At 38.4% G+C, this 14,155-nt stretch overlaps 1 protein-coding gene across 2 annotated transcripts in view; it reads right to left on the bottom strand.

The window, feature by feature from the left end:
* The window catches only part of TET1 (tet methylcytosine dioxygenase 1), a 110,876-nt gene that overhangs the window by 14,180 nt on the left and 82,541 nt on the right, over positions 1–14,155 (bottom strand). For both annotated transcript variants that reach the window (XM_067465681.1, XM_067465682.1), the window contains exons 7-11: positions 13,409–13,617; positions 10,787–10,937; positions 4,385–4,474; positions 3,627–3,764; positions 1,030–1,354 (exon numbers count right to left, since the gene is read on the bottom strand). In XM_067465681.1, the coding sequence (XP_067321782.1) occupies positions 1,030–1,354; positions 3,627–3,764; positions 4,385–4,474; positions 10,787–10,937; positions 13,409–13,617 (913 nt within the window). The remainder of the gene's footprint in view (positions 1–1,029; positions 1,355–3,626; positions 3,765–4,384; positions 4,475–10,786; positions 10,938–13,408; positions 13,618–14,155) is intronic.

Raw genomic sequence — 14,155 nt, 5'->3', positions numbered from 1 at the left:
CATGAATACATATGTTTCTGTACAATATTTTTTTCCTCAACATTATTGTCAATGTAACTTTTTCCCCCCGTGTCAGGAACAACTTGAGAAACTGCAAGTTGCTTCTGGTGTGAGAGAATTGGCTGTCTGCAAGGATGTTGCCCAGGGGATGCCCGGATGTTTTGATGTTTTGCTATCCTTGTGGGAGGCTTCTCTCATGTCCCCGAAAGGGAAGCTGGAGTTGACAGAGGGAGCTCATCCGCACTCTCCCCGGATTCGAACCTCTGACCTGTCGATCTTCAGTACAGCTGGCACAAGGATTTAACCCACTGTGCCACCGGGGGCTCCATGTCAATGAAGCTGACCACAAAGGTGGAGATATAAAAGAGGTCATATTTTCCTATTATTATAAATGAGCAAACATGGCAGAGAAACGTGTGCTAAGCAGAGACTTAATTGGAGACAACTGATACAAGAGGGGTGTCATGAAGAAGGAGATATGGGCAGGCTGAACAAGAGCTTTAGGAGTCAGAGTTTTTTAAAAAGCATGCATGTTAGGAGGCTTCTACCAATCAAAAAGATAAATCACAATTATTGTTTTCATGTAAGAAGAACATTAAAAATGAGGAATACAAAATGCTTCTAAGGTTTTGAGTTAGCAGGAAGGGAGTCACTACTTGAAAATGTGAATAGAATTTATAATGTTAAATTATCACTTAAGAGCTGACTGACTTCTATGCAAACTATGAGACATGAGTATATAATGTGGATATTCTGGGGAAACTATGTGACGTTTTGCTATATGTAATCTTACCCTCTTAATACAGCATTTTCTTTATGATGAAATCTGGCATGGTCAAGTGAACTCTTGAATTGCTGATAACTCTTAAAATTAACTTTTGTTCCATCATCATACTTAACGTATCAATTACACTGCAGTCTGTGCCTACAGGAACTTAATTGCTTTCAAATTTTTAGAATTGAGTTTATCCTTACGTTAGCAGATTTTTGTCAGCATCAAGGAACGTTCAAAATGTGTATTTTACCTACCTAACTTCTGTGAAGCTTTATTGTTATTTCCAGATATTCCATTTTTCCCCTTTACGGAAGTAGAATGCTTTTTTTCTGCTGCAGTTTGCTTCCTGTTGTCAGATTTCTTCTTCTTTGTTGCCCTGCGTGGCTCAGCTAACATTCTTACTTCTCGTGGAAAAGCAGTAAGTACTTGTATTGCCCCAGCTTTTATCTTGGCTTCCAGGCCCTCCTCTGTGCCAAATTCATCTGTTTGTGAAATTTTGTAAAGAGGTAACACATGCAGCTGTTCATCATTTGGTATCACCCCTATCGTGCGATTATCTTCTTTTGTTAAAGTACAAACCTAGCCCAAAAAAGAGAAAAAATACACAAATTCTGTGCAACTTAGGTAAAGAACATGTGCTCGTTTATGTTTTAATAAGAAATGAGAATGTTATCTTATTGAGGCATATGTATCCTCTATTACCCCCTCATTTGTATCTCCCAACTCAAGAATGGAAAACAGAATGTTGGTGGACAGGAAAAGAGATTTAAAGATGAGCTCAAAGTAAAAAACTGTGACATAGACACCAAGAACTAGAAATCCCTGGCCCTTGAGCACCCTAGGTGGAGGTCAGCTGTGACCAGCAGTACTGTGGAATTTGAAGAGGTACCAATGGAGGGCGAGTGGAAGAAACATGCCAAGAGAAAGGCGTGTCAAGCCAACCCTGACTTGGTCCACCTTCCACCTGGAAACCGATGTCCTCACCGTGGAAGAACATGTGGGTCAAGAATAGAGCTCACCTACGTACCTACTGCTAAAACACTACACTTGGAAGGCCATCATACTCGGACAACAAGGTAACACCTTAGTAAAGTAAGTATCTCATATATGCATGTATATATGCTATCAGGTGGACACACATGTATGTGCATGGGAGTGAAAATTGTTTATCCAATTCATTTCCAACTGCCTGAACTATGGTTTCATAATGGCTAAGATTTCCATTCCTTTCATGTATGTGCATTTGGCTTCAAGCTACCTGTCAACTTATGGTAACCCTATGAATTTTATAGGAAAGGAATACTCAGTGTTGCCTTTCCCTTTTCTGAAATGTAGTTTGATACACGTTATTTTTGATGATCTCCCATCCAAGCACTAACAATGTTTGGCTTCCAAGATCAGACAGGATCTCCGCCTTTAGGGTATTTAGCCAAAGTACATTTTCCATGTCTGGTTCTAATTAGATTTGACATGGATGACTAGGATGGCTTTAAATGGTGTATTTTAATATTTTGATAAATGTTTTTTAATGTTTATGTATTGTATGTGAATTTGTGTCCCGGCATTGAATGTTTGCCGTGTATATGCTGTGCTCTGTCCTGAGTCCCTTTTGGGGTGAGAAGGGCGGAGTATAAATGTTTTAAATAAATAAATAAATTGAGATTGTGCATGATTTAAATCCAGAGGGACAATGGGGTGTCAAGTGGGGACAGTGTAGCACAAAATATGAAACAAGTCTTACTGCATTGTGTGTCTTAAATTTCAGAAAACATTTATGTTATTATTAGTACATTTCTGCTTTTAACACCACTACAAAGGAAAAGAAAATATACGTTTCCCTGCTGACAAATATTAATTAACATTTAAGATATAAAATCATTTAAGATATAAAAACACTTGCAAAATTACTTTGACCACCAAAACCTGTAAATCTACTTAAGAGTACTTCCTAGCAGAAATGATATTTTTGAAGACAAGATATATCAGTATGAGAGCAGATAGCATGCATGCACTTGCATTTTTAATTATGGAGCCTTCACAACTATCTACCTAATGAAATTAATGAGCACTAACTACATCATTATGAATTATCTCTTCACTGCTCTGACTTCAGACATAACACAATTCTTCTTGGAACTGCAAAGTTCCAAGAACTACAACCCAGGTTAGGGACAAACAAACCAAGAAAACAAGTATTTATTGAATTCTTAGTTTATTTATTCCATGGTTAATTGCATACCGTATTTTACCATGTAATAATCGTCACCGCCTAACAGTCACAGCCCTCTTTTGGTTTCTTGTCTTTCTTCGCTTATTGTCACATTACAGTTGGCTGGGTCTGGTGATCTCCCTCCTTGGAGGTAAGACAGTTTTTAAAAAGCAATATAAACCAGAGCTGACTGGATCTGAGGCTTTCCCTCTCTTACTTCTCAGGAGGGAGAAGACCCAGCCAGCTCTGATTTGTATTTTTTTTTTTAAAAAAAACACACACACAACCTGTCTGACCTCCAAGGAAGGAGAGCTCCAGATCCAGCCTTCTCCTCAAAGGTAAGACAGTTTTTTTTTTTAAAAAAAAGAAAAGCCCCAGACCTTAATGGTTTGTTTGTTTTCTTTGCCTTATGTTCACACTTCCCTTTTTCTTTGGGGGGGGGGGGGGGATTAAATGTGATCTTTATGTGGTGAAATATAAAAAAAATGTAGTTTGTGTATGAAATACTACAAATTCAATACCACAAAAATGTAGAGAAGAAAACAAAAAATAAAGTGAAAGCAATACATGAGCAATATGCAAGCTACAATTACAAATTAAAAGTCACAAGTAAGAAATAAGACTCCCCCAAACAAGACATACCACAGTGCTTCCGTTGTGCATGTTGTGTGTGTCCTTATGGGCGTGAGCACAGAAGTCAATGCAAGCAGTAACACCAGAAAAAGGCCGTCCATTCTTGACCCCAAGTCGACAGTCAGGCCCAAAGTGTTCATTTTCCACCTAAAATCAAGACCATTAGATCTTATTTAGAGTGAAAACTGGACCATTTCAGATTCAACCAGCTTTCATCTGAAGAAACTATCTATATAGGAAAAATACTGTCTTGCACTTACCCATGTATTGTTGTTAGAACTGTTTGCTAATCATTGTTAAAGCAAAAAACAGAATTTATATCTTAACATCTAATTGAAACTATGTTTTAGAAGGATTGTGGAATTACAAACTTCTGGCACACAGTGGGGTGAAGATTACATTTCAGATGTATATGCTACACAAATTTTAATGGGCAACTAAAGGTTAGCAAATAACGAACAAAAAAGAACAAGGATTTGAGAGCTCAAATGCTCTTAAGAAGCCAATACTATTCATGCAATACAGAAGCAAGCCTCATTATATTCAGCAGGATTTATTCTCAGTTGAGTCTGTGAAGTACTGCTGCCCTTTTCAATATGTCTGTGCAGGTAGCAGAAAGCTTTCTTCAACTACTGATGCATAAGAATTTGTATCAGCTGCCATGTTAAAACTAAGGGTGATTTTCTCTTTCTTCCAACAATTAAAAACAATTAGGTATCATACAAGACTGGTATATATTTAAATCATGATTTCCCCCTTGGACTTACCTGATTCTGGAAAGCATCAGGGGCAAGTTTCTGATACAGTGGAGCTACATCAGTAGCTAATGTTTGCAAATTGTTTTCCAGATTTTCTTCCTAAACAGATAGAGAAATCTTGTAACTTTTTAAGTTCTGAGAAGACTAGCCTGTGAAAGCAACACCAATAAAGTTGCAGTATCAAACTTATGCTGGGGAAAGTGGAAGGCAAAAGGAAGAGGAGCCGGCCAAGGGCAAGATGGATGGATGGCATCCTTGAAGTGACTGGAGTGACCTTGAAGGAGCTGGGGGTGGTGACGGCCGACAGGGAGCTCTGGCGTGGACTGGTCCATGAGGTCACGAAGAGTCGGAGACGACTGAACGAATGAACAACAACATCAAACTTATTCAGATTCCTGTGTAAGCTTGCTATCATGGTAACAAAATGTGGCAATATTTTTCATGAGTTTGTCAAAAGCAATGAGAAGCAAGTCAATAAATTAATCATCTGACATACACAAACAATGTAACAAAAAACCCAAGTACTCTTTCCATGTATACACTACTTTTCCAACAGTTACTTAAGTCTGTAGGAAGGAACATCAAGGTTAACAATAAAATGTATATGTTTATTATGTACTAGCTATCCCCTGCCACGCGTTGCTGTGGCCCAGTCTGTTGATCTGGAAAATAAAGCAACGAGAAAGTGTTGATTTCTAATATATGTAATTTCTTGATGCTTGTGGGTAAACAGTATTTCTTGCTGTTTCTTTGTCAGTGTTGATGGAGAGATTATGTGGTTTGCCTACTCTGGAACATGCAACATATAATTGTCCTTTAGGGGTCCTTTTTAAATCTATGACACTGTATCTGTCATATACATATATGTGTGTGTGAATCGTATCTATGTATCTATATCTGTGGCTGGATGGCTCTGTCAGGAGAGCTTTGATTACGTTTTCTTGCTCTGGTGAAGGGAGTTGGACTGGATGACCTTAAGTATTTTCTGTTGGTCATGGGGGTTCTATGTGGAAGGTTTGCCCCAATTCTGTCATTCGTGGGGTTCAGAATGCTCTTTGATTGTAGGTGAACTATAAATCCCAGTAAATACAACTCCCAAATGTCAAGGTCTATTTTCCCCAAACTCCATCTGTGTTCCTATCTGGGCATATGGAATATTCATGCCAAGTTTGGTCCAGATCCATCATTGTTTGGGTCCACAGTGCTCTCTGGATGTAGGTGAACTACAACTCCCAAACTAAGGTCAATGCCCACCAAACCCTTCTAGTGTTTTTTGTTGGTCATGGGAGTCCTGTGTGCCAAGTGTGGTTCAATTCAATTGTTGGTGGAATTCAGAATGCTCTTTGATTGTAGGTGAACTATAAATCCCAGCAACTACAACTCCCAAAATCATTTTTTTAAGTGAAGGACATACATTGGGTTGTTAGGTGTCTTGTGTCCAAATTTGGTGTCAATTTGTCCAGTAGTTTTTGAGTTCTGTTAATCTCACAAACGGATATTACATTTTTATTTATATAGACTAGCTGTACCGGTGTCAATTCCCCCAGTGGTTTTTGAGTTCTGTTAATCCCACAAATAAACATTACATTTTTATTTATATAGATAATGAATATTGTGTTTAGTAATATTCTACATATTACCAAAATGTAGAGAAGAAAACAAAATAGAAAGTGAAAACAATCTATGAGCAATATGCAAGCATAACAACAACATCATACATAGTACTATGAAATATTTTAATTATTTCACAAAGAGCTTATTTATGGTCTGTCTTGTGATTCTGAAAAAGTCTAAACTTTTTGTGTGTCTTTAAGTCACCTTTAGATTTAAGCTGGCCCCAAACTCTTTAGAAAGGTGAAAGACGGGAACATAAGTAAAACACAAAAAAACCTGAACATTGCATTTGCTTAAAGAAACCTCATTCAGAACTATGGAAATGTGGATTTGTGCCCCTTGTTCTACATTCTGAGCCAAAACACTAATTTGAATTATCAAAAATAGTTTATAGACACAGCTGCTTTAGAAAGGAAAGAAGTTGATTTCAGGGGAAGCATAAAATTATAGCAAGGGAAATTACTCAATGATTTGAAAAGGGGCAAATATTAGTTTCAAAATTAAATTAGGAACAGATTTACAAGGAATATGGTATTTTATGAAACAGTTGAATCTTGTTGTCTGCCTCTCCAGCTACCCACCCACAAAAATGTCTATCACTTCACCAAACACACAGGATGGCTACAAAAGTCTGGAGAATGAGGAATATCATTAGCAAAACTTTAACGCACAATATACTATAACTACACAAGATTACACACAATTTTAGCATCATTTGGGTTCTGTTAGATTGATAATTATGACATTAGTTTAAAAATTCTTAAGTTTCTGCCTTCTCTATAGACTAACCACAGCTTTAGTATGCCATCCAAAACCTGTATCAGAGCTTTCCAAACTGTATGCCGTGACATGTTAAAGTGTCAGCTGCAGTGTGTAGGTGTATTGCAGGAATGTAACGAGAAATCTCTGAGTCTATGTGAAATAAGCAATAAATCATATATTTTTTAAAAAATGTAAACAGTTTTCATGAGATATTTTGTGTCCTCACACATTTTGCTATTACAATGTATGTATTTGTCTATCTCTCTTATAAGGGGTTGGTTTAATTTCCAGTTTGCTAATAAAACTGAATTACTGCGTCGCAAAATGATGCATGTCTAAAAGGTGTGCCACCAATATGAAATGTTACAAAAGCTCCTCCCTATATCATTGGATAATCATGACTATGATTTGTTACAAATATACAGCATCACAAGGTATAGTTTGAATCTGAGCTGTTCCAAACAAACTATGTTGGAGCATGCAAGGAATCAGTGAGTGTATCAACTGTAAAATAAGATGCATGAAGCTGATTGGTCAGGCAATGCTCGGGGAGATGGTTGAGCCTGGGGCTTTTGGATACTTTTACATTTTTGTTCAGGCTTGAGCTAGCAGGTGCAGAGGGAGAAAAAGAGAGAAGCAGAGAGAGACAGAGTTTTGAGTGTGCGCTCGCTTCATGAGCTGCTGAAGGAGTTTATCCACATGGACAAAAGAAAGACAATTTTAAATCTCTCATAAAAGGACATTATGTGAGTTAGTGCAAGTGATTACATTGTATATATGTTGCTCTGGATTTACGAAGACTAAACAACTTGTTCTTTACTGTTCACCTGTGTGGAATATTTTCTTTCTCTAGCAAGGCAACGTGTGGGCTGATCAAACATGAATTACACCTGGTTTATTTTGCATTACACCACAAACTATAGTTAAAATTAACAATAATTTGGCAGGTTTGAACAACACCCTTCAAAGTCACCCTCATATCCATGGGAAAGGGTGAAGTCGAGTCAGTCAGTGTTACTCTGAAACTCAGTGTCAGCACATATACCCAAAACTCTGTTATGTAGATGACACTGTATCTTAAGTGCTTTCTAGACAACAAACTTCTCTACCTATATACTATATGCTATTCTTACCTAAAAGTATAATCTTACACTTCTTTATATTTAACCTCATCTCACTCCGTCCAGTTGTTCAAGTGATCCATATCTGTCTTTATTTTGAATCTATCTTCGTCTGCATTTGCATTGCTACACATCCTAGCTTTCTGTCATCTGCAAAATGATCAATATTCAATATTCAGCTAAAATAAAAATGTACCTACTAAAAACAATGACAAAACACAGCTTATGGAGAGACTGGTTTTCTTTGCCTATGAATTACGAGTTGTTAGATGCATTCCTTGTTTTAGCACATAAATTGGAAGGATACAGTCTAGCAAGTATGATATACAATCTGTGAGGTGTTCCCAATTTACAGTTGGTTGAACATATTTTCAACTGACATCTTGAAGTTGAAGTTCCATCTTAAAGGAGGAAATACAGTTCACTCATGTATGTAAACTATGCTGACAGGCTATGGGTTATTGGAGGCATAAAATATTTATTTTTGACAGTCAGTCAGTCATCTCTGGTTGCTTCTGGATCGTGTGGAGGTTGCTAAGACGGTTGAGCAATGACCCCTCACAAAGTAATACCCATGCCAACATAAAGGCAGATCAGATAGCACACCAACTCTTGAAGAACGGGAAACCCAAGCTTGCCACCAAAGTAGGAAAGAAAGCAATAGCCAGACAACAAGAGATTGAGAACAACAACCTTCATGAACCCTTTACATCTACTGAATTGGACATGGCTCTCAATAAATGTAAGAATGGCAAAGCAGCTGGCTTGGATGATCTACGGATGGAACAAATCAAGAACTTTGGCCCAAAAGCAAAGTGCTGGCTACTGGAGCTGATGAACAACTGCACTGCATCCTGTCAGATCCCCAAAATCTGGAGGAAAGCAAGAGTCATTGCCATCTTGAAGCCAGGCAAAGACCGTAATGATCCAAAAAGCTACAGACCAATCTCCCGGCTGTGCCACCTCTACAAAGTTCTGGAGAGACTTATTCTGCATAGAATTATGGAAAAAATAGACCGATGTCTGATTCCACATTAAGCTGGCTTCAGGAAAGGCAAAAGCTGCACATCGCAAGTGCTGAACCTGACTCAGCACATAGAAGATGGCTTTGAAAAGCAGCAGATCACAGGAGCTGTCTTCATAGACCTGTCAGCGACTTATGATACTGTGAACCACCGTCTCCTCCTGAGAAAAATGTATAATATCACAAAGGACTACCATCTCACCCGTCTCATAGGAAACCTGCTACAAAACAGGAGCTTTTTTGTTGAGTTCCAGGGCCAGAGAAGCAGATGGCGGAAACAGAAGAACGGCCTGCCTCAGGGGAGCATGCTCGCTCCATCCATGTTCAACATCTACACAAATGACCAGCCACTGCCAGAAGGGACAGAGAGTTTCATCTATGCTGATGATCGTGCCATTACCGCTCAAGCAGGGAGCTTTGAGATGGTTGAACAGAAGCTCTCCGAAGCTCTAGGTGCTCTAACTGCCTATTACAGGGAAAACCAACTGATCCCTAATCCATCTAAAACACAGACATGTGCCTTTCACCTTAAGAACAGACAAGCATCCCGAGCTCTGACGATTACCTGGGAAGGAATCCCACTGGAGCATTGCAGCGCACCCAAATACCTGGGAGTCACTCTGGACCGTTCTCTGACCTACAAGAAGCACTGCCTGAACATCAAACAAAAAGTGGGTGCTAGAAACAATATCATACGAAAGCTGACTGGCACAACCTGGGGATCACAACCAGATACAGTGAAGACATCTGCCCTTGCGCTATGCTACTCTGCTGCTGAGTACGCATGCCCAGTGTGGAACACATCTCACCACACTAAAACAATGGATGTGGCTCTTAATGAGACATGCCGCATTATCATAGGGTGTCTGCGCCCTACACCACTGGAGAAATTACACTGCTTAGCCGGTATTGCACCACCTGACATCCGCCGGGAAGTTACAGTCAATAGTGAAAGGACCAAGGCAGAGACATTTCCAGCTCATCCCTTGTTTGGGTATTAGCCAGCATGTCAACGACTTAAATCAAGAAATAGTTTTTTTAGATCTACAGAGACACTCGCTGGAACACCTCAGCAAGCGAGAGTTCAAAAGTGGCAGGCTCAAACCCAGCACCTCAATCCGTGGGTGATACCAGATGAGAGACTCCCCCCTGGGCACACAGAAGACTGGGCAACTTGGAAGGCGCTGAACAGACTGTGCTCTGGCACCACGAGATGCAGAGGCAATCTTAAGAAATGGGGCTACAAAGTGGAATCCACGACATGCGAGTGTGGAGAAGAGCAAACCACTGACCACCTGGTGCAATGCAACTGCCACATGCACGATGGAGGACCTTCTTGCGGCAACACCAGAGGCACTCCAAGTGGCCAGATACTGGTCAAAGGACATTTAATCAGCTACCAAGTTTGCAAAATCTGTGGGTTTTTTTCCTTTATCTGTTTGTTTGTTTTGTTCTGTTAGAAATGTAATACAATGTTCTGGTTGTGGATGACACGATAAATATGTAGTAAGTCATCTGATTGCTAAAAGATAAATAATATGTCAAAAAGCCCAATAAAATAGTGAGACCATTCTCACACAGTGGTATACAATTAGGAGATATAAACCATGTTGTCATGGCTTGAGAGCAACACAAGGAAAATACTTTTGTGACCACAGTGCCTCAAATTTCAAAGCCAGCATGGGGAACAGTGGGAGTGGCAGTCCAACAAATATCACTTTCAAGCTCTGCTGGGGGGAGGGGGAGAGAATACTTTGAAAATATTTCAGATAACACGTTGACATGTGCATGTGCTTACAGACTATAGGTACACTAAAGTAATGGTTCAAAGAATACATTATCTGCACTTAAGTCTTTATTATTAATAATATGCAGAGGTGGGACACTTACTTGCTTATGATCATCTGTGAGAAGTCTAAATTTCCTTGGGATTTTGCTTCTGGCAAACTTACAGCCATTGTAATACATGCTCCATGAACAGCCAAATGAGAATGATGCTCCACATGTTTCTGGATCAAGGCCTTGACAGGCACAGGTGCGGCTGTGGGAAATAAATTTAAAGACATTATATTCAGCTAAGATTCTACAGAATGCATGCCTTGCACAAAGACAATTTGCACAGTACAATTTACCAGGTGTTTTTGATGAAGTCCAGATAAACATAAATGTAAGACATAATAAAACTCTTCCATATGGGCTCAGGAGAGCTCAGGACCTTTCTGCAGATCCGTTTTTAAAAATGAGACATGACCCTTCCTCCTACATCAGTAGTTCTCAACATGTGGGTCGCCAGATGTTTTGGCCTTCAACTCCTATCCTAACAGTTGGTAAACTGGCTGGGATTTCTGATAGTTGTAGGCAAAAACACCTGGGGACCCCCACAGGTTGAGAGCCACTTCCCTACATGATGTTGGAGAAATCCAGTATATAAAGTACTATCAGATAATATATCAGTGGCATCACAAATGGATGTGAAGAGAAAGGAGAAAATTGCATTGAAGTTAACATGAAAATACAACTTTATGTCAAACTTTTGAAAATATATTATTTAGTAATGTTATACCATCGCCTAAATAGTTTCACAAAGTGACTCCTTCATTCCCTCATTAAGTTGTTACATATATATATATATATATATATATATATACCCCATTCAAAACATTTTAAATGTTGAGCAACAAATTTAAGTTGCAAGACAGCAAACATTGTTGGTAAATATGAAGATAGCAACTTTAGGTATTTTTAACAAATTATTTCCACACTTATTAATACAAGCAGCAGCCAGTTTTGGTCTATTCTTTGTTCTCAATAGATAGGATAATATCATAACTATTTACTCTGCGAAGAAGAAACAGATCCCTCTTTCTCCTTCAGCATGATCATATCTTCATTAAGTATATGTTTGAAAGGCTATAGTCCAATGTCACATTTGATCACCCAATCATAGCATTGGAAGGGACTCAAAGGCCATCTATCCAGTCTCTTGAAAGAGCAGATATCCATAGCTGAAACATTATTTAAGGTAAGGTAAAGGTTTTCCCCTGACATTAAATCCAGTTGTGTCTGACTCTGGAGGGTGGTGCTCATTTCCATTTCTAAGCCAAAGAGTCGGTGTTGTCCATAGACACCCCCAAGGTCATGTGGCTGGCATGACTACATGGAGCGCTGTTACCTTCCCGCTGTAACCTATGGCTCATAGGGGGAAAACTAAATCAAGCGGGTTATTTATATTACTTTCCAGATATAAAATCTTAACTTTGTTATAAGGAAGCCACTTCTAGAATCATCCTTAGAAAAATTATGTAGATAATACAGTGTTAATTCAGGTGAGAAAGGTGGGGTAGAAATGACGTAAATAAATAAATAAAAAGTTCCTTATCGGAGCATTCAGATCAGCTGGTTGAAAAACAAATCTGTGATTAAAGCCTGATGCCAAACTCTACAGAATGTCTGGCATAGTAAACTGGGAGAAGAATTAAACAATGTATTTGCTTCACAAATGTGTTCCAAAATTGCTATACACCTATTCTGGTTATAAACAATATATATCCACATCACACAATAATGGTGTTATGACAAACTATAGTTGTCACAACTTCCTCCTATGGAATGCTAGGATTTGTAGTTTCATTAGATGTTTACAATCTTCTGCTAGTCAGCTGTAGTGTTGTAGTTCGAGAAGTGGATTAGAGAATTTAAAACATCTCACTAAATCCCGGAATTACAAAGGTCAGAGCCATCTCACTTACAAGTCATGACAAATATTTTAACTTCACCATGGATATATCCACAGGCCGAAGTCAGATTCATTTAATTTTCATTCAATTCATTAAATATAAGATAATATACTATATTTTCTCTTTATGTTGCCTGAACCTCAGTAAATATATGCACATATGTAAGCCACTCTATGGCATGGGGGGGAGGGGGGAAGCATTTTGAAACAAAAGCATGCTGATGAAATAGAATGAAAAAAATATTAAAAAATAAAATCTGAAGCATTATTTGGATTTGGCTGATTTCTTAGGCTGCATGAAAGCAGTGCCAGTTGGCCACACATACTTCTTGAGAGATTTTCTAGTCAACTGACCTAATTGCTAAAATATGCCAAGTTTGGAACTAGCTAGATAAAGATTCTCTACATCTTGATTAGGAAGTTTAAGAAGCTTTGTTATGACCTCTTAACAACACAGCATATAGCATAACCAACTGTGGTCCAAGTAAAAAGCATGCTCTTAAACAACAATGAGAACAAAAAAATCTTGCTTTCAGGTAATTTTGTTATGGCAAAGGATAGAAACTGAAACAGCAAGAAGCTCATTTTGGTCCTCCTACACACGCCACTTAGAACAGAAATTCAATGTCTATAACCTACTGAGTATCGGGAACATAATGTCACATTATGTTACTTCAGGTTTATGTATTATGACTATAACCTGAAATCTAAAAGGCTAATTAAAGTCGAAGTGGTAATTAGATGGGGCAATCACTATTACATTACAGTGCACTTACTCTTCATTTAATGCACACCTACGGCTGGTTGGACAGCCATATTTTCTGAGACTCTGGGTCAGTTCCTTATAGAGAGTGTCCGCCAGAAGGTGTGGAATCCCTTCCCAAGCCAAAATGAGTATCACGATGACAGCCGTTTGGCAGTGGTGTCCTGCACGCTGACGAACCAAGCACAGCAGCTTCTCCTCATCACTGCTTCTTCGTATCACCTGCAAGTTAAATTGAGCTGTTTGTAGATCGGTTAGAATGAATAGAAGATCCTAATGCCTCTCCTTCATGGAGTTTTAGGTCCCTAACTCAGAAAAAAAAGTTAAACAAATAAATAAAATAAAATATGCTATTTGTTGATTTACAAAACCTCTGGATAACTTTTAAGGATAGTAATATTAGGATATTGGTACAATCATCTTATTTACTGGTATGTTGTCAACTAATGTTTCTAACATGCTCTTTAGTTAATTACTCAAATGAAATAAATTGTGAGCTCCACAATTTAAATGTACTTCATGCACAATTCTTACAGTCTCTGAACCTGGAGTTTTGTATTATGGCTTGGTACTTACTTTTTCAGTGTAATTTAAACTTCTGTATACAGACAAAATTTAAAGGCTGAACAAATAAACCCAAATTTCACTTATTTCTCTTGTGTATTTCCATTAGCCCTATCATCAAATATTTTGGATTACAAATGGTTTAATGCATTACCAAGTTATCAAGTTTTGCTAACCATTTTGAGCCACACACAAA

The sequence above is a fragment of the Anolis sagrei genome, chromosome 3, assembly GCF_037176765.1.
Source record: "Anolis sagrei isolate rAnoSag1 chromosome 3, rAnoSag1.mat, whole genome shotgun sequence".
NCBI lineage: Eukaryota > Metazoa > Chordata > Lepidosauria > Squamata > Dactyloidae > Anolis > Anolis sagrei.
The sequence above is the reverse complement of the archived record's forward strand: the minus strand, read 5'-3'. Positions and strand labels throughout refer to the sequence as shown.